General features: G+C 42.7%; 2 protein-coding genes across 2 annotated transcripts; both read right to left on the reverse strand.

The window, feature by feature from the left end:
• Positions 1 to 6,069: 6,069 nt before the first annotated feature.
• On the reverse strand, positions 6,070 to 8,876 carry LOC131997913 (uncharacterized protein K02A2.6-like). The gene is made up of 3 exons (XM_059369786.1): positions 8,454 to 8,876; positions 6,275 to 8,330; positions 6,070 to 6,230 (listed from the first exon to the last, which is right to left on the reverse strand). The coding sequence occupies exons 1-3, from the start codon at positions 8,874 to 8,876 to the stop codon at positions 6,070 to 6,072; spliced, it is 2,640 nt and encodes an 879-aa protein (XP_059225769.1).
• Positions 8,877 to 14,790: 5,914 nt separating this feature from the next.
• Positions 14,791 to 20,480, reverse strand: LOC106087991 (PRKR-interacting protein 1 homolog). The gene is made up of 2 exons (XM_013253265.2): positions 19,700 to 20,480; positions 14,791 to 15,482 (listed from the first exon to the last, which is right to left on the reverse strand). Exons 1-2 carry the CDS (start codon positions 19,835 to 19,837, stop codon positions 14,931 to 14,933), a joined length of 690 nt encoding a protein of 229 aa, XP_013108719.2. The 5' UTR covers positions 19,838 to 20,480; the 3' UTR covers positions 14,791 to 14,930.
• Positions 20,481 to 21,341: the final 861 nt, after the last annotated feature.

Here is a 21,341-nt window from a genome sequence, read left to right on the forward strand (position 1 = left end):
TATTTCTGTTATTTTATTAACATCAATACAAAGAAATCTTATAATAGCCTATTATAAATGTGTTGCAATTACAAAGTTAGGTTAGGTTAAAAAGAGAGTGCGGATATTAATCCGCTCCCATGCTACTATGAAAATACACCTAAGCCAGTAATCGGCATGTAGTGCGCTCTAAATACTAAAAAGTAACTTCGGATTTCTGTTCTAATTACAAATTTTAATTGTTTTCCATACCACGGCCCTAGGTTGGTTCATGTCTGGTATTGTGTCCCCATCTAAGTACTGATGTCTGTTAGCAGGAGTGATGAGGTGACGATAATTCTAGATATCCGCCCCATTGACATACAAATTAAGTGTGAGGCAGCCACTGCGGCTAAGAGACTTAAGGCGGCGTAGTCCTATGTGTCCCGTTATGATACCAATAGCTATACTGACCTCCTTCTTGCTTCCTTTCAGTAATAGCCTAGTCTTCTCACAATCTCGATCCCCCCATAGGATTTTCGCCGTCCTACCGATCGTTTCGCTGTTCCACAATGTTGCATGCGCATTCGTGGCCCTTAACTCGGTCTGCGTCGACTCGAAAGACTTCGGGTTAACCAAATTTAATGACGGCAGCCCTCTGGCCTTCGCCGCCAAATCGTCTGCCCTTTCATTTTTCCTTACTCCGCAAGACTGTTCGTGACCTTACCGTCCTTGTTGTTTTTGCCTTATGGCAATTTTACCGTCAGTAAAGATGTTCACACTCGACGCCCTCGCGTTAGCACGGATCTCCGCCTGCAAAACCGTATTATGATCAGGCAGTCTAAAACAGATCTCAGTCCCTGGGTTCTCAATGTAAACCCCCAGGAAAAACTTATTACTCGCTTCACTGACGGAAAAACATTTTTCCAATCGTGATTCGCAAGTTTTAAGTGAGTCGTGATTTTTCTGGTGAGTGATGCGTTTGAATATTTTTTTTTGTCTCGTCAGCGTGGGTGAAAAATCACCCACGTGCACATCTCTACCCTGGGTATTCAATGTAGTCCCCTGGCTCACTCTGTCTTCAAGCTTTGATCAATCTGTGTAGCATGATCTTCCAGAAGGCAGTACCAGAGTTTCGTTAATCCAAGACCTCTTCCATTCCTTCCAGGTTTCCTATCGTCGCCTCGATTATACCGCGATGGTATGACCTGCTTCTACCTACTATCCATTCTCTCATAGCCGCAGAGGCTGCCTCACACTTAATCTGTATGTCTATGGGTTTGGATATCTAGTGGGTATGGTTCTCGTCGCTCCGTCTATGCCAAGACAACATGTTTTCTGTCCATTCCACCAAACTACTGAGGCGTAAGTAAGTATCGGTTGTTGTAGCAACACTTTCATGTGGAGGTGTTGATCCTCGTCAAGCTCCTGTATGTGAGCAAGCTCGTTCCGGTCCAAAGGACCGATCGGTGACCATTGGTTATTTAAAGGCGCCAATAACTCGCCTTCTCATATCGAGCATCGTAGACACTCAGTATTTGTGCAAGAGCCGGTGCTGCTCGTCCTCTCACTGAGACTCTCCGCTGCAGCTACTCCGTATGGAGCATTCTACTATCCGCAACCTGTGGACGCGCCCGGTAGCTCGCAGCTAAGCTTCTCCTAAGTATATGACGTGGTGCGTTAAATTGGCTCACCCTTGTCTTCCGCAGATTTCAGTATTCTCTGATTTAAAATTAAAACCCCTATGACTAACCCTTTCGGTTCTTCGGCATTGCTGGTTCGGATTCCTACCTCTTAGAAATATTATAACATCGTCTGCGTAGCAGTTGGGTTCAAATCCCTCCTCAGTCAGCATCCGTAATAGGTCATTTATGGTGGTCACTCATATGAGTGGCGATAAAATGCACCCCTGTGGCGTAACTTGTGCCACTTTCTCTCTTTTATTTATGTCATGGGACACAAAATGTATCCATCTATTCCTTAGCATATGGTATATCGAGTCTCTAAGGACCGGGTCCACCCGATACTGGTCTAAGGATTGGATCAGTTTGTTGGTCCGCACATTGTTAAAAGCTCCCTCGATGCCAATGCATACAGCCAGTGTGTACGTCTTGGCAGCGAATTGTTCTATTGTTCTATTTTATGCACAACTTCGTGCAGGGCAGTCTCTATCGCCCTTTCCTTGTATTTAAGCAGTTCGCTGGATGTTCTACTCTTTATCATGGTATACACAATGCGTTCCATGGTTTTCAGTAGAAAGGACGTAAGGCTGAAAGCCTGTAGGCTTTGGAGTCGCATAACTTGCCTCCTGTCAGGTTTTCGGAGCATATGCAAGTCGTAAGCACGCTGTGAAAATACAAGCCAGATGGAGCGCCAGATAGTCCGCCTCCTCTTGTAGTAACGCCAGTAACGCCATCAGGTCCGGTGACTTTATTGGTTTGAAGTTCCTCAAGGCTTCCTTTACCATAAATTATGTAATGATAAGTCTTCGATTAATCTCATTTTTCCCATTATTCCGTGAGTCCCGTTATATCCTGTGGAAATTGCGTTTTTATCAAAAGCCTCAAAATACCAAATGGTACCAATTTCGGCATTAGTAGTACGTTTTCGTCCGTTTCGGGAACTATTTTTTAAATATTTATTTCTACCCCTACTTTCTATATCTACCCGTTCGCCCTATGCAAAGTTAACCCATGTCGTACCTTTTTGGCATTTGCTTACCCAAAATTCAGAGTACAATTAACAAAAAAAGTACAAATTAGAGGTGTGCACGTGAGTTGCCGTGTCACAAGTGAAACGCGCGTGAGTCGCGTGGCTCCTGAGAGAGATCTAAATTCAATCACGTAATCGTGCGTGACCGTGATTGAATTAAAATTCTTCGTGCATGACCGTGAGTGAATGAAATTCTGCTCACAACACTAATCACGACTCACGAGACGCTCACCAGAAAATCACGACGATGGCTAACCATTACAATATAACGAAAACACACAATTTTTTGCTTGCGTCTCAAATCATACGGTATTTTAACTTACGAATTCAGGCACGCTGTCACTATTGGATAGTATGGAAAAAGTAAAAACAATTCCTGCCTGCAGGGGAATAAAAATGAAAAGAGCAAATAAGTGGTTGTGCGGGTGTAAAACTTTTTATACATTAATGATCATGAACATTCCATTAAGGAACAGGGGCAAACTTCTCACATATCAATCAGTGCAGTCAAGTTTAAGCTCAATGATAAGTGGCGTCTTTTTTATAGCCTCTTTTGAGGAGTAATTATTACATGGCATAGTGCCTCACAACCACAGCTGAAAAATTTATGATAGTCTCGCCAGGATTCGAAACCAAACGTTCAGAGTCATAGGCGGACATGCTAACATCTGCGCTACGGTGGCCTCAAAAAAAAAAAAATACCGCATGATTTATTATTCGTTTCATGGAAAAATATATTTTCAAACGTGAGTTGTGTCCAGTGCTGCCAGACGTGACGGTTTTACGTAATTTTGACGATTTTTTTTGGATTTCCGGATCCACATTTAAACTTTCATTCATATCATATGGCAGTTTGTCATATCTCTATGACAGTTTGTAAGGTTTACGGTGCCCTTGGATTTATGAACCGTTGGACCAGAGCTGATACTTCGGTGACAAAAAAATTATACAATTCTTTAGTTCATTGAAAACATAAAATACGGACTTATAGTTTGGGTTCCTTACGACACTCTTCACTCCATCTGATGGAATATGTTCAAAAGCAATTCCTTTTGTTTTGTCTCCGAGGACGTGGGTGGAATCGGCAGTCTCTACCTTCATATGAGTTGAATGTTTCTTTGTGCAATGGATGTCATCCACTGGAAAATTGAGTCTGAATTTCTTCTTCGTAGAATTATTTTCAAGGTTCCGATCAGATCTACCAGATATTTCGAATTATTACGTATAACAGAACAATTTTTGCAAACAGTGATCCTTTTCTTCGCATATGCTATCAATTCATCATGTTCTAAATATAATAGCATAAACATATCTAAGAATAGAAACACATTAAAAAGAATACTGTATTGAAATTAAACAGTTAGTTGTTGTTGTAGTAGTTTGTTGTGTTCTATATTTCGTCATATTGATTCTGTGTCAAGATCCAGGAACTCTGTGACTAAGATAGGGTGCGTCCAGAGGGATCTGGGTTTGAGTCAAGTGGTTCTGGCTGGAACTCTGGTTTGCCGGTGGAGGTCAATTTCTTCGGGTGCAATGGAAGGCGGTCGTTCTCCAAGGACTACATTCACCCAGTAGCTATTTACCGCATCTGCTACCGTGTCTGCATGAATGTTGTCTGGAGCTGCTTGATATGCCGCTTGATCTAGAGGTTGTCATTTGTAGCGCTGAACCTCACGCTCTAGATCATGTAGATCTACCTTAAGGCTTCTGGGGGTGGATGATGATTTGGATTGTCTCTGCGATAACAGTCCAAAAGGTATTGCTTAGGCAGCATGTAGTTGTCTTCGCACTGGTAGGATCTTTGTCTCCTGATGGAGATGGTCCACATGAGAACTCTATCGACCATCACAGTCAGCTCGGCATTCACCTCAAGCGTATTTGTAGTGAACAATGTGTCTAAAGATTTGGTGGCAAATATCTTCAGATTTCTTGAGGCAAGTTCGTTGAGGTAGACGTTCAACCTATCGCAGATGTCAACAATGGGGGCCTAATGCCATGATCGTGCCTTCTGCCTTCTGGAGGGGGTGAAATGGGGGATAGGTAGAGGTTAAACTGTGCCGGAGATATCACCACGCCTTGGGGAACTCCCTGTTTGACTCTACGGTGTTTCCACTTTTTATCCGTTGTGCTTTTATGTTGAATAAAACACTTTAGTTCTAATAACTAATTAAATGAAATGATTTATTATCGCTTAAGTTGACTGTTGCACAAATACTACTTAACTCTACGAAGCTAGACAAAGGAATGCAAAAAATTAAGTGACGCTTGTGCGAGGCGGTTGCAAAGTATGAGCGTCTCTTTCTACCATCGTCTCATGTCGTCGCTGTTGCACGTTGCAAGCATTATGTTTGTAGGGTTACCCCCTAACATCTCCCTTCTGAAATCTGAAGCGGGGAGCGTGATATTGGATCTACAGGTTGTCTTCTGGTAACTATACGTTGCGGTGCCCAATTTGGTGAAGATGGTGGTGTAGCAAAATCTTCATTCGGCTGTATAGGTGATATGTTGAATTCTTCCAGTAGAAGGTCCAGTGGTAATACTGACGAAGAGGTTTCGTTGTTGGATGTGCCTGCATATCTTGTACGCAGTTGATTGGCATGTGCTCTAACGAGTATTTTTCTGTTTCCTACTTCGATTAATGTATTGTAGACTACCTTACCAATTCTTTCGATGACTTCTCCAGGAACCCAAGAACTTTTGTTGCCTTTGAAGTTTTTGGCGTAGACTAGATCTCCGTGGTTGAAAGATCTAGGACGTGTACCGTGCTTCCTGTTGTATTCCTTCTCCATTTGTTCATTGAATTTCGGTTGGCTTGGAGTTGGTTTCAAGATAGCATCAAAGACTGTTCTCATTTTTCTGCCAATGAAGGTCTCGGCTGGAGTCTTCGAATCAGGTGTGTTAGGATTTGGCGTTGAACGATATACTTCTAAGAACGTTTGAAGCGCTTTGGTAGTTTCTTCCCCTTCGAACTTTTTTAATGCGCGTTTAAGCGTGTCGACGAAACGTTCTGCTTGTCCATTAGAGCTGGGGTGAAATCTCACTGTTCTTGTATGTACGATCGCTCTTTCTTTGCACCATGTTTGAAACTGTTCAGAGCAAAACTGGGTGCCATTGTCTGAAACAATTTGTTCTGGATTACCGAACAAAGCACAATATTCGGTAAGTATCCTTATGGTTGCGAATGACGTAATTATTGATGTTTCATATATCGCTGGATATTTCGAATATGAGTCGATGATTACCAGGAAATATTTGTTCTTGACAGGACCGGCGTAATCGATGTGTATCCTCTCAAGAGGGCGAGACGTAATTGGCCAAGAGCAAAGATTGGTCTTTACAGGACTTTTTGCTGCTTTTTGACAGTTTAGACATTTTCGAACATATTCCTCAATATGTTTGTCAATGTTTGGCCAATACACGTAACTTCGTGCTATCGATTTGCTCCTTTCGGAAGACAAGTGTCATCTGTGAAGTTGTTTGAGAACTTTCTGGTGAAATATGCCTGGAACCACGATCCTTGTGTTGAACATTAGACAGCCATCTACCATCGCGAGCGATTCCTTGCGGTTGAAGAAAGGAATGACGGCAGGGTCAATGTTCTTACTGCTTTCTGGCCAACCAGTTTTGAGATATTTGATGACATGTTGTATAACATCGTCTTTGGCTGTAGCGCTGGCTATAATCTCGAACGAAACTGGAATTGCTGCCATACTCTCAGTTAGTTCATGTCGTACATCTTTCTCGAATGACACGGAGACCACGATGTAGTCATCGGATGGTTTCTCATGGTCACTGATGAGTCTGGAAAGAACGTCTGCATGACCAAAGTCTTTAGTGTTGGTGTATGAGATGTCAAAGTCGTATGCCAAAAGAATCAAAGCCCAACGTTGAAGTCGGTTTGCGGTATACACCGGGATTCCCTTTTTTGAGCCGAAGATCGTTAGTAGGGGCTTATGATCTGTGTGCAAGAAAAACTTGCGCCCAAATAACATCTTATGGAACCGTTGTACCGCGAAGATTAGAGCTAAACCTTCCTTTTCTATTTGGCTGTAGTTCCTCTCTGCCGGTGTGAGAGATCTTGAAATGTGATGAATTGCCTTCATGTCACCGGTCGGGAATGTGTGGTATATCACTGCACCAATACCATGCGGAGAAGCGTCGGCTGCAACATGTATTGGTAAGTCAGGGTTGTAATGAGTTAAAAGAAGAGGCGATGAAAGAATCTTCTTGAACTCGTCCAATGAATTTTGACATTCTGGAGTCCATTGAAACTTCTGGTCTTTCTTCAGTAGGTCATCAAGAGGTTTGCGTAAATTCCTCATGTTGTTGACAAATTTACCGTAATGGTTGATGGAACCTAATAGACTTCGAACTTCGGTGATATTCTGGGGTACCTTCAAGTTTTGTATGGCGCTGATCTTGTTGGAATCTGGTCGAATTCCCTCTCTGTCAATAACTTGTCCCAGATATTTAATTTGGTTTTTGAAAAATTGGCATTTTTCAAATTTGAGTTTGAAACCAAATTCTTGAATTCTCTGTAAAAGCAAATTGAGATTAGTAATGTGATCAGAAATTGACTTACTGGCTAGCATGATATCGTCAATGTATGCTTTTGCGCCTTCAATGCCACTGCAAAGTTGATCCATTATTCGCTGGAATGCCCCTGGTGCTGATTTGATGCCTGGGGTCAAACGATTGAATCTATACAGACCCTTGTGGGTGTTAATAGTAAGAAGCTCCTTACTATCGTCTTCGACCTCCACTTGAAGATAGGCGTCTGATAGATCAAGATGACTGAAAATAGAAGCGTTGTGGCAATCCGAAAGTATTTCCTCCGGGGTAGGTAACGGATATTGATTTGGCTCGACGATCGAATTTAGACCAGTTGAGTAATCTGCGCAAATTCGAATCTTTCCGTTCCGTTTGCTCACTACTATTGGAGCTGCATACCTTGAAGAGTCCACAGGTGTGATTATGTTTGCCTTTTGTAGCCTGTCCAGTTCATTCTCGATTTCAATTCTTGCCGCATACGGTACTGGACGTTTTGAAACGAAAATTTCCCTTGCGTTGGGCAGTAATTGAATTTTGACTTTGGTCTTGGTGCAGAGACCAAGCGTTGAGTTGTCAAACACGACTAGATAGTTTGATTTCAATACTGCGACTTCGTCATCAAAAGATATTTGACGACACCACGTCGATATTGGTTTGTCCCAAAGTCCAAATGCTTGTATCCAGTCGATACCCATGATGTTGAGTTGATCAACATCTGTGATGTAGCATTGTAAAGACTTGGTGGTGTTGTTGATAGTGACGTCTACGTTGAACTTTGCGAGAAGTTTGATGCTGTTAGTGTTAGCGTCACTAGCGCTGTCTGTGGTGGTATGAGCTTCTGGTTCACCGATTTGTTCCCAAGTTGATTTCGATATGATGGAAATGTCTGATGCTGTATCCACTTGTAGCTTCACAGGCTTGTTGTTGAAATTGGCATTTACGTACTTACGGAGTTTTTGAAAACTGAGCTGCTTGGTTGTGAACACGGCTTTTGTGCGAAAACTGTTTTTCGTCTTTTTGGCATTCTTCGAATGTTTGTTGTTGTTGTGTGATGTGTTTAGACTTTTGCAATAGTCCTCCTTATGGCCTCTCTGATGACATCTGGTGCACTTGTGATCTCGGTAAGGGCAGTATTTTACGTAGTGTAAATCTCCGCAAAACCAGCAAGGTGTTTTTGGTTTTCGGTCTGCATGATTTGGATCGGCTTTCGGTTTCTAAACAGCACCTATTACCTTTGGTTGGTGTTCTATCAGCGTGTTGTCAGCTTTTAGATCAAGGATCCTTTGTGTTGCGTCTACCAGTTTGTCCAAGTTCATGCTGTCGTTTTCCTCATCGAGCATTTTGAGAAGACGTATGCGAATGTCATTGTCTCTGCTAGACTTGAGTCCTAGCACAAAGATGAGACACTTGAATTGATTGATTTGCAATTCATTCATCTTAAACAATTCGCACTGCAAGTTGACGCGACTTGCATACTCTTTGAAGTCCTCGTTGTCTACCTTTGCAAGTTGTAAGCACCTGTAGCGTTGTGCGACTTGAGTTTCCGTTTTTCCGAAAAGCTTGTTGAGTCTGTCAACTGTATCACTAAGCGACATTTCTGTAGGTTTCTTTGGCAAAACGTAGTTGGTGAATCGTTCGTGCACTTGGTTCGACATCTTTCTCCAGAGAAGAGCCACTTTTTCATGTTCCTCTAGAGAACTCGCTTCCTTTTCTAACACATGTACGAAACGGTTCTACCACGCTTGGAAAATCAGACCACTTTCTGGCTCATACACAAAGTCTGTCATTGAGTGTGTCAATGATTCCATGAGTGCAGCTTTCGACGTGCATGAATTTGCTTGTGAATTCGTCTTTGATTTGGATGCTTCATTTCCTTTGACAAATTCTGCAAGTTGTTGAAGCAATTGCGTTTGCAAATTCATAGCCTTTTGCTGTTCTGCCAACAGATTAACAATTTTCTCGTCGGTCATGTTGTGAAATTCTTATTGGAATGTGATGAAATTCCTGTTGGGGTGTGATGGAATTCCTGAAATTTACCGATGCTTCCCCGACACCACAATATTGTTGTAGTGTGTAGCTGAATTTGCACTGATGCCACTATTGTTGTAGTGGTGTAATTTCTTCCGACAATTTTTTTGTTACCACTATTGCGTTGTGGCGTAAAAACTTTGATAATCCGTTTTCGAAAATCTTTGTCACTACTATTGTTGATAGTAGCGTGGAATTCCTTGATGTATTTTTTTTTTTTTTTTTGATTATACTCGTCACCACTATTGGTGTTAGTGGGGTGGAATTCCTTGATGTATGTTCTCGACTATCCTCGTCGCCACTATTGTTGTGCTTTTATGTTGAATAAAACACTTTAGTTCTAATAACTAATTAAATGAAATGATTTATTATCGCTTAAGTTGACTGTTTCACAAATACTACTTAACTCTACGAAGCTAGACAAAGGAATGCAAAAAATTAAGTGACGCTTGTGCGAGGCGGTTGCAAAGTATGAGCGTCTCTTTCTACCATCGTCTCATGTCGTCGCTGTTGCACGTTGCAAGCATTATGTTTGTAGGGTTACCCCCTAACAATCCCTTAATTTCACAAATGGCTGGCGACCACAGGCCTGGCTGGAAGAACGTGTTGGCGATGTCCTCAAATAGTTTGCCATTGCTGACCGTGTCGAATACCTTCGTTAGGTCCACTGCCACGAGAACCGTCCTATCCATGGCCTGGGCTGTTTGAAACCACGGCAAATGTGTGCGGAGATGGCTTGCAAAGCAGATGTTGTGCTATGCAGTCTTCGAAATCCATGTTGATGCTCGGCGAATGGAAATTCTCCTACAAGGCTTGAGAGGAGTAGTCCTTTAAGCGTCTCCCTTGAGAGAAGGGAGATCGGTCTGTACGACTCCCCCAACACAACCGTTTACGCCAAAACACATGCCTTCTTTTGGCTAAAACGTACTTACTGCATGTGCTCTGCTTTGGAAGTGATAAACAGTTCACTTCACACACAACTTGACTCTAGGAGCACCAGACGACTGTAGACAGCTAACAATGCTATTGTAAGATGTGTTCATGGTCTAAACCGATGCGATACAGCAAAAACCCTTTAAAGAGTCTCGACTATGTGGTGTGCTTTTAAATGTATAGGTCAGGCTACAGCGAACGCGATTTTGATCGCCTAGCCAGGGCCTCTTCAGGTTGTAATGCCACTGAAGGATTACATGCTTCCACCATTCACTAATTAGTGAGCAGTGAAAGGGCAGAAGCATGTCTTTTGAAAGAAACGTTGGGTCTTGTTAGTGAATTTTTCTTGTAGCGCGGTAAGATAAAAATTAATATCTAACAGCCAACATATCCTTAAAAAGACATCTAACATCAGCAACACACACAAAGCCAAAAACATGTAATCCAGACAATCTTTAATTGCCATAGAATAACCTTTCATCATGAGCATATTACAGCTACATATTTTTTCGAAGTGCCGTTTGTGCATTCATTTGTTTTTTTATCTTTATATATTAAAAATTCTGATGAACTGTTTTAAATTTCATTGATGTCTCACTACTGTAAATTTAAGATCATTGTTATATTGTTGTATGTGAAAACAAACGAATAAATCTTAATCTAAATTAAATTGTTGTTGTTGTTGTTGTAGCAGTTTATTGTGTACTATCTTTCGTCTGCTTGATTCTGTTGAGTGTCAAGACCCAGGAACTCCGCGACTAAAATGGGGTGCGTCCACAGGGATCTGGGTCTGAGTCGAGTGGGTCTGGCCGGGCAGTTAAACAGGTGACGTGTATCGTGCGGTCCCTGGTTACAATCGGGACATACATCTTGCACGTCGGCATCAATCCTAGCTCTGTGGGAATTGAGGCGGCTGCATTTGCCGGAACGTAATTGAGCCAGAACCACTCTGGTTTGCCGGGGGAGGCCGATTTCTTCGGGTGCAATGGGTGGCGGTCGTTCTCCAAGGACTACATTCACCCGGTAGCCAATTAACGCGTCTGCTACCGTGTCTGCATGAATGTTGTTCAGACCCGCTTGATATGCCGCTTGATCTAGATGTTCTCTCTTGTAGCGCTGGACCTCACGCTCTAGATCGTGTAGATCTACCTTAAGGTTTCTGGGCGGTGGGTATCTATCCACAAGATGATGATTTGGATGATTTCTGCGATAACAGCCCAAAAGGTATTGCTTATACAGCATGTAGTTATGTCTTCGCACTGGTAGGATCTTTGTCTCCTGATGGAGGTGGTCCACATGAGAACTAAGAAGACAGCCCGTCGCAGTTCGTAGGGCGGCATTCTGACAGATCTGAATATTATTCCACTGCGTGTCACAAAGTTGACGTGACCACACTGGCGCTGCATAACTTACCACAGACCGGCCAATTGCTTTGTACGTGGTCAACAAGGTTTCTTTGTCTGCACCCCAAGTGCTGCCAGCGAGTGACTTGAGGACCTTGTTTCTACTTTTGACTTTATTGCAGATTGCTGTGGCATGTGGGGAGAAAGTGTAGGAGCTGTCAAATGTGACGCCAAGTATTTTGGGACACTTGATGGTCGGAATCAATTCTCCATCGACCATCACAGTCAGCTCAGAATTCACCTCACGCGTATTTGTAGTGAACAGTGTGGCTGAAGATTTGGTGGCGGATATCTTCAGATTTCTTGCTGCGAAATATGAGGCAATGGGTGGGGGGCCTGATGCCAAGATCGTACAGTCGTCCGCATATGATACGATCTCTATGCCGTCTGGAGGAGGTGGGATAGAGGATAGGTAGAGGTTAAACAGAGCCGGAGATATCACCCCACCTTGGGGAACTCCCTGTTTCACTCTACGGTGTTTTGACTTCTTATCCCTAAATTCCACAAATGACTGGCGGCCACACAGATAATTCGCGACCCAACGTTTAAGGCCTGGCTGGAGGGACGTGTTGGCGATGTCCTCAAATAATTTGGCATGGCTGACCGTGTCGAATGCCTTCGATAGGTCCAGTGCCACGAGGACCGTCCTATCACATGGCCTGGGTTGATTGAAGCCACGGCAAATGTGTGTGGTGATGGCATGCAAAGCTGTTGTTGTGCTGTGCAGTCTCCGAAATCCGTGTTGATGCTCGGCGAATGGAAATTCTCCTACGAGGCTCGGGAGGAGTAATGCCTCAAGCGTCTTAGCCACTGGTGAGAGAAGGGAGATCGGTCTGTACGACTCCCCCAAACTCGGGTCTTTACCAGGCTTCAGTAGCGGGATCACTCTGCCCATTTTCCAGACATCGGGAACTATAAGAGTGTTCAATGACATGTTAAGGACAGTGGTACTCAACTCCAGGTAAATCCAGATTCTTTAGCATCAATGTAGAGATTCCGTCGGGGCCCAACGCCTTGGAAGATTTGGCGCCACGGATGACATTCGTAACTTCGCCCACGGTAAATTGTGATGGCTGTTCATCGGCTCGGAGACCACGAATACGGCGAATGGCTCTCCTCCTTGCCCTGTCTCTCTCGGGATGCACGATAAATTGACGGTTGAACAACCTGGCGCATCTCTTCGGATCAGTTACGGTTAACTCGCCAAAAGTGACTGAGGTCCTGTCGTCCCGTCTACCGGGGTTCGAGAGAGACTTAACAGTGGCCCACAATTTGCCTGCACCGGTGCCTAAGTTACATTGCTCCAAGTGTTCCGGCCACAAATTCCGCTTATGTTCGTTGACTACCCTGTTTATTTCCAGATTCAGCTCGCTGATTCTGGGGTTAACGAGGTCCATAGCACGAATCCCATCACGCTCGTCTGCGAGTACCACTGCTTGCGCCGGGAAATTGGGTCGCACTTGCGGTATTCGACCGGCTGGTATAAAGCGAGCGGCTGCTGCGTTGATGATGTCTCGGAATTTCCTCTCGGCCACAAGCACATCAGAGGGTGGTGGCAGTTCATTGAAGCGGCGATTGGTATACTCTCTGAAGCCAGTCCAATTGGCCTTCTTGTAATTGATGAACGTCCGGCGCTCAGAGGTTATGATGTCGGGTGGTCGGTCGATGGTGAGGATTATGGGGAGGTGGTCTGACCCCAAAGAGATGACGGCTTGCCAGGATACGTCACTCAGAAGATCAGGGGATGCGATTGAGATGTCTGGCGAGCTGTTGCACCTCCTCGTAATCCTAGTGGGGGCATCCTCATTCACCGTGCAAAACGTGGAGCTATCTATCTGCTCTGCCAAAGCTATGCCACGCTGGTCGTTACCTAGGGGAGAATGCCATGACGAGTGATGTGCATTAAAATCCCCCAGAACCAGACGACTATGGCCAGATAGCAACCCACTTATGTCGGGGCTGTAGGCCTGGCCATTAATCGGGACACAGCTACCAACCGGCGGTATATATACGTTGTATATCTCTATCTCGGCAGTACCAGACCTGACTGCTACCCCCATACATTCCATGTATGGGTCACTAGCGTCAAGCGCAGGCGAGATAGGTCTATACTGCACGGAATGGTGTATAACGAAGGCCAATCCCCCACCTCCATTCCTTGAGCGATCCTTACGTAGCACATTGTAGCCGTGACAACTGTGCAAGCTGCAGGTGTTAGTCAGCTTTGTCTCCTGGATCGCTGCGACCGATATGCTCTTCCGACTCATAAAATCTACAATCTCATCAATCTTGCCTCGCAGTTCATTGCAGTTTAACTGCAAGAACGATACATTTCCCGACACTGGCCTGGCAATAGTAGGGCTAGGGTGCTGTCTTTGCATAAATTGCCGTACGGGAGAGGTCGGGGGGGTCACATAGTCCGACGACGAGGACGCCGAAGGCGACGCTTGTTATGTTCGCACAGCACCTAGCGACATAGCCAGTATGACTATACTCCCGTAGCGAAGTTAGGCCAGAGCAAGAACGGAAATGTACCCACTCCAAGCACCGGTTACACCTCACCGACACTGACCGATGATGAAGGCGGTTCTGGCAAATGGAACAGAACCAGGGTCCGGGGTTCTTTTCAATCCCGGCACGGACCAGAAGCATACGGAGAAGGCACTCCCATGACGAAAAAAGACGAACACGTACACTGGGGCGGCAGCCCTTGCCGATGAAGATTCCATCGGGTCAATCCGCTGCGTACAACCGGCCGCCATGGGATTGAAATTATTGATTGAAATCTAAATTAGTTGTTTCATTTTGTTGTTGGATTTCATTGTCCAGCCGAAACCAATAGGCTTTGACTTTGCTTCAATTCTATTCTAAATAGAAGCAAATTGATGAATTGATTGAATTGAAGCCTATTGATTTCTGCTGGTCAAAGAAATTCTATAACAGAATAAATCTAAATCAAACTCAACAGTAGTTGCTTTGCAAAAAGAAAACACTATGAAATAATTTTGGTATAAAATAGGAAAATTTGTCAGTTTCATTGAATATCAGTGTTTTTAACATACAGCCACTAAGTAAATTGTAAAAAAAAATACGCAAATCAGTATAGTATTGGAAATTTCTACTAAAAACAATGCGGTCGGCAAATGAAGTTGGGTTGCAATCAAAAATCAACCCACTTTGAAACAGTCAGGGCAAAGACCATTCGTTTAATAATTTTTCGTTTATTCGTCTTTCGAGGCGAGATTTACTATCCAAGATTTTTTGCAATGAAAAATGCTTTTTTCGTTAAGCCGTCAACAATATTATTTACTGAAATATTTACATCCATAAAATTGTATGATGAAATTATGTTTCGGAGGACTCTTCTTTGGATTTCTCACTTGATACGTCTTTCGCTGAAGCATGCTCTTGTTCATCGTTTGTATTGTTGCTATTTTTAAGCTCTTTATTTTCGAGTATATCGGAGGAAATTACTTTTGAACAACTTTGAGGTTTTGCTTCAGGTAATTGATCATTGTCTTCATTATCGTCGTTACTGTCACTAGATGAGTCATCTTCGGTGGCTTTTGCAGAATCGGGCAATGATTTCTGTTGTCTAGACTTTTTTGCTTTCTGTTTTTTCTTTAAACGTTTTGCTCTCTTTTTTGCAGTTTTTTCTTCTGCAAGCCGTCGGTTTTCTTCGATTTTTTGCTGATACTCGTCATCAAGTTGCTCTTGAACACTTTTATGCTGTATCATCTTCTGCCGGGCATATTCTTTTCGACGGAGATGGCGATATACATGAAACTCTCCAGAACCTGCACCAGCACTGGAACCCATAACATTTCTCACAAATGATGGAACGCTTTGCATATAATCCTTTTCTTTCCTTTGATCTGGTATCACAACAGGTTTTTCCTGAAAACATGAAAAAGGAAGCTGTTAATCGGATAAATTTAAGTAATCAGAAAATAAAAATTTCGAAAACACTTATGCGGGTGTTGATATTCTTGTAGCGATATTCGCTTGTAGAGGTTGCTATCCTCGTCAAGTTCCTGTAGGTGAGCAAGCTCGTAATTGTCCAAAACAGTATTAAAAAATAACCGTATGTAATTGTAAATTTAACAAAAGCGCAGATAAATTTATAAATTTAAACAATTTTAAATAAATGAAATATCAGAAATGAATAATCAGTTAACATAAAAAAATTGATTAAGCCGTTTTTTTAATGTAATAGTGTTTCTGATGCATTGAAAATCGTGTGGTAGATTATTAAAAGACGTATGTTTCTCATATAAAACTGTCGTTCAGGTATCAATTATCTTCCTCAACCAGATTGAGCAAATCTCAGTCTCGCAAACAAATATTTAGGTTTCTTTTCCACAATAACCTTTGTAAAAATATTAATGATCTGGTATTTAGAAGATTGTTGAAACTTAGTCCAAATAGAGAATCTACATATATTCGCCGCGCATAAGACTCCCGTCTATCGCTCAGATATGACATAATCAGACTTGTTGCCGTTGATGTGAAATTAAAAAAAAATCCGTAGTTTTATGCACAAATTCAGGTGATCAACCGTGTCGAGAGCTTTGGAGTGATCCAGAAGAACAGGAAAGCCAACTTTGTTCTCATCAATGTCATTTCTGATTGATTCAGCCACTTAAACCAATACAGTAATGCAACTTTGATCAGAATGGAAGCCGGACCGTTTTTCTGAGAACAAGGACTCTTGGTGAAGATATTCCGACATCTGTGTAGGAAGGATTCTCCGGAAAACCTTATAGAGACAGCATAGAATTGATATCGGCCGATAATCAACGTTGGATTTGGGAATGGGGATAATCTTTGCATGCTTCCAAAGAAAAGGATACACACTGGAGCTCAAAATTGTTTTAAAAAGGTACGTGAAGTACGTTAGGAGATATGGAAGTAAAATTCGAACAAATCTCGGATCAACTCCGTCCAAACCAATTGCATTTCAATTAACACGGACAAAACTCTCACAAACTTCCTCATGGCTTACACATCTAAACTCAAAAGGACTGCGGTTTACCCACTCCGATATCATGTATCCACTTACTCTTTGAGCCCACTGCGCAATTAAATCTAGAAGGATAATGTATAATTTTAGCCGCATTAATAAAACTGTTAAATATCTCCCATATAAACGAATTTCCAATTCAACAGCAACTCCAAATCGAGCACTATGTGAATGTGGTTACAGTAAATAGTCTATAATAAAAATAATTATTATTTCTTGTTTGTTGTTGTTGTAGCTGTGTATTTTGTTTTATTCATTCATCTCCTGTGTTCTGTTAAATATCCAGATCAAGGACTTTACAACTAAGTTGGGGTGCGTCCAGAGGGTTCTGATCCTAAGTCGAGTAGGGTTGGCTAGGCGGTTAAACAGGTGGTGTGTGTCGTGTGTTCCCAGGTTACATTCGGGACTCATATTCAACATGCTGGCATCAATTATAGTTCTGTAGAAGTTAAAACGTTTGCGTCGACCGGTACACAATTCAGCCAGAAGTACTCTGGTTTCAGGTGCAATGATTGGCGGTAGAACTCCAAGGACTGTGTTCATTCTTTAGCTGCTCACAGCTTCTGCTGCGCGCATGAAACGCCGCTTAATCTATAGGTTCTCTCGTGTAGCGCTGAACCTCACGCTCTATATCATGTAGATCCACCCTGATATATCTGGACGGTGGATGGATTCTGTCCTGATCGAGGTGGTCCACATGAACTCTATAGTTTATCAATTGTTCTGTATATCGTCAACATGGTTTCTTAGTCTTTGTTGTAGTTATAGCAGTGTGTTGTGTTCTATCTGCTTTATTCGGCTGAGTATCCAGGACCAGGAACTCTGCGACTAAACGACTAAAGCAGAGTATCGGACACCGCTTGTAATTCAACCGGTAATATATTTTCAGGGTCAGGAGACTTAAAGGATTCGAAAGTTTTTATCGCCCAAAGGATTTTTGGGCGACGAATGCATATCAGGGAAAACCTCTTCTGCCGCCACGTTGTCTGTTGGAGTTTCCCGGGAAATGTGCATTACGGTGCGTATCCCACCGTAATAGGTCTCGAGGATAGGATCTTCCTTATCTCAGAGGCCTCAGTTGTATCCTCCACGGAGCTGCAGAATTCCACCCAGAATTTGTTCTGAGCCTTTCTTAACTCGCCCATATAGTTCACTTAGCCTTATCGACATCTCAACCGTGACTTTCACTCTGTTGAAGAGTTTTCTGAAGCCCTTCCTTAGACCCAGTTCTAGGGTCCATCATGGCGGTCGCTGTTTGCCACTTGGCCATTATGTCGATGTCCTCCGCAGTTACTTCTTTTTTCGATGTTGTTGTTGTGGCCACATTTGCATGTAGAGGTGGTGATCCTCGTCAAGTTCCTGTAGGTGAGTAAGATCGTTCCGGTCCGCGGGAACAGGGTTGCCGTTGGTTATTCAAAGACGCCTATAACATATCGAGCATCATAGGCACTCAGTATTTGTGCAAGAGCCGGTGCCGCCCGGCTTCTCACAAAGGCTCTCCGCACGATACCGCTGATTGTCCGCGACTGCCGTTGCAGCCACTCAGTATGGAGCATTCCACTGGACGCCCGGTAGCTCGCAGCTAAGCTTCTAGTGACAGCAATGAACACTACACAAATTGGAGCTCAATATTCCAACCTGTGTGGTGCTCACAGCAATCCCGTGCCGGGTCTTTTTTTATGGAGATAGTCGCGCAGAAACTGCATTATCAAAATTTATAAAAAGGTAATATATAGCACCTCCTGCCTATTCCTGGAAAAACGGTCGGTTTTTTCCCTTGATAACAAATCGCCAGATTGCAACATATAATATATTCGATAAGTTCCCGAACTTCTCATATCTGATTGTTGTTGTTGTAGCCACATTTTCATATGGTGGTGGCGATCCTCAAGCTCTTATAGGTGAGCAAACTCGTTCCGGTCTATACGACCGATCGCCGCGGGAATACGATTGCCATTGGTTAATTAAAGGCGTCAATATCTCGCCTTGCCGTATAAAGCACCATAGGCACTCAGTATTTAAGCAAGATCCGGTGCCATCCGGCCTCTCACTGAGACTCTCCACTCGACACCGCTGATTGCCCACGATGGTAGTTGCAGCTACTCCGTATGGAGCACTCCACTATCCGCAACCTGTGGACGCACCCGGTAGCCCCCAGCTAAGCTTTTCGTAATAACGAAGAACATCATACAGATTAGAGCCCAAAGTTTAAGCCGGTGTGATGCTCATAGTCATTCCATGCCTGGCCCATATCTGGTTGTTGTTGTTGTAGTAGCAGTGTGTGGTACACTGCGACTGCAACCCTTGCCAATGAAGGAATTCATCGGGTCAATCAGGTACGTACAACCTGCTCCCATGTGAAAACAACCGGCTGCAATATCTGGTAATGTGCATTAGCATCACTACCTACAATTAGGCTCTTTCCCCCCGCAGAAGCGGCTTCAACCAGCGACTTAAGGTTTGAATGGGGAATCGTGTACCATACCTAGAACATCCAGCCAGTAATAAGACTTATAATGGTGGAGATTTATCTGCAGAAACCGGACATTAGTCAGGATTCCGCCAGGATTTCACCCTCACAAGATTCGTTCGGTCTTGTCATGATGAGTTTCCTTGCGCATCAAGGGGGATTAGAGAAAGTTTGGATCCACTCTTCCTCACTGGATACGTGCGGTGTTAACAATTCCTCCTTAGATGCTTCATTAGCTGCTGTTGTCAAAGCACCTTTTGAGTTCCGTCCTTTCCCGCTGTCGCACATCTTGAGCCCAATCCACATATGGCTGATGTTTTGATCGTGGCAGCGGGATTTTCAGTCTCCTACAATCCGCTAGACTCAACTTGTTGAATCCGTAGAATACAACTCCTTCAGACTTGTTAAGGTCTGCGAGACAGCCGGAGTTAAGTACGACAGCTGCAACGATACATCTCAATTGGACGTTGAATGGATATCTAACGAACAAATATTTACAAATATTTTAAATAGAAATAAAGCAGGTTAAGCCTTGCATCGCGTGCGCCGTACAGAAAGAATGTGGTGTGTGCAATATTATTCAAGCTTAATTGCATAGATGTAGATATAAATTAATCTTACCGGATTTTTCATTAACTTCTCAAGTTTTAGTCTTTGCAAATCAATAGCGGACTTAATTATAGCCCGGGGCTTTTTTTCTTCATCGTTCTCATTGTCCTTTTTTTCAGGCTCTTTCACTAAATTCTTGATTAGCGACATTGGTTTAGTTAAATCTACGCCTATCACAAATTCTTGTATTTGTTTTTTTCCTTTTTGTTTACAGAAATTAAAATAAATTCGGTAACCACGAATGGGTACTAGGTGCTAGTTGGATAGGCAAATTTATATAAAGCAAAGTCACTAGCATGGATGAATTAAGAAGGTTGGCTCCCTTGCCCAGCTGATAGAATAGTCCAGCTCCGGAGTTGTATCTAAATACCACTAGAACGTGAAATGCTTGGTTTAGATTTTAAATTTGTTTTCACATTTTGTTTCCTTTTTTCACATTTTAATTGTTTTAATTTATAATTTACACGTTTATAATCATAAATCTATTGATATTATGCCTGATATGCATGAAGATGCAAATAAAAACTATAATGTCAATCAGGAAGTGTCTAGAAATTTGATAGCCTAGTGGGAATTTGAGCCGCCATCTCAACAGGGATGTATCTTTGATTTCGTTGTTATTGGGCAAGTGAGCAAACCTTCCTAATTCAACCATGGTCACTTGTGTAATTATAGAAGGCAGCGTCACTTGAACAACAACAACGAAATCAACGATACAACCCTGTGGGGATGGGGGTAAAAATTCTCTTCTGTCAAACTTCTGTACACTGTACGAATTGACATTCTAGTTTTCTTTGCATTGCCACGTGCGGCGGCCAATAAAATAAAACAGTTGTGATTACAAACGCATGGTACAATTAAGAGATAGTGTCATTAGCACAACAACAAGAATGTACCCCCAAAGAAACTACCTTGATTGGCAAATACCGTATATGCAAATGTCAAAGCGGTTTTACAAATAAACGTTGTTTTACAATTTATATTCCCAAACGTGTTTTGAAGTTGTATTTCCATCATTATAACACTGTTTTGTTGCTTATGTTTGGAATATCGGTTAAAAAACATCGTTTTAAGATTTTAGAAAAAAAACCACATCGCATCACCTTATAAGTGCATCCTGACTTCCATTATGAAGTTGGTCTTCCACCCGACCAACAAAATATATGGCGGCAGCCCATGGCTGAATTATTTTAAAGGTTGTCTCATTCATCTCAGGTTGTCTCATAAAAAGCATATTGTGATATCGCCATCATTTTGCCAACACTCAAAGATTTGTGTGCGTGTGTGTGTATGTGTGCAGAAAATATGCATACGTGAGCAGAGAATATGCGAGAAAAAAGAAAACAACAGAGAGAATGCAAAAAAATCTGACATCTTAATAACGTCAAATCAGCCAAAGTTGTAGGTTGGTGTCAGCTAGTTATCTCTCTCTCTCTTTGACAAGGGCCAAACAAAGCCAACAGATGACGCTTAAGTTGTACGAATAACAAAAATATATTGCTATAGCTACAATTCGGCGCACACAAAATTTCTTTAAATCATGTTGGCCTACGTTAAAACTCATTCCGTGCCAGGATGCACTTATAAGGTGAGGTCATGCGAACAGCTGAGTAAAATTTTTTTATTTTTGTCTTAATTTTGTAGTAAATCTAAA

The sequence above is a fragment of the Stomoxys calcitrans genome, chromosome 5 (assembly GCF_963082655.1).
Source record: "Stomoxys calcitrans chromosome 5, idStoCalc2.1, whole genome shotgun sequence".
NCBI classification, from domain to species: domain Eukaryota; kingdom Metazoa; phylum Arthropoda; class Insecta; order Diptera; family Muscidae; genus Stomoxys; species Stomoxys calcitrans.

Coding starts and splice junctions, on each gene's coding strand:
- LOC131997913 (XM_059369786.1), bottom strand. CDS start 8,876: ATGTCGAACCAAGTGCACGAACGATTCACCAACTACGTTTTGCCAAAG. Junction 8,331..8,453: donor TGATAGAACACCAACCAAAG/GTAATAGGTGCT, acceptor CGAGATCACAAG/TGCACCAGATGTCATCAGAG. Junction 6,231..6,274: donor AACTGGTTGGCCAGAAAGCA/GTAAGAACATTG, acceptor TTCAACCGCAAG/GAATCGCTCGCGATGGTAGA.
- LOC106087991 (XM_013253265.2), bottom strand. CDS start 19,837: ATGTCGCTAATCAAGAATTTAGTGAAAGAGCCTGAAAAAAAGGACAAT. Junction 15,483..19,699: donor AGAAGTTAATGAAAAATCCG/GTAAGATTAATT, acceptor TCATGTTTTCAG/GAAAAACCTGTTGTGATACC.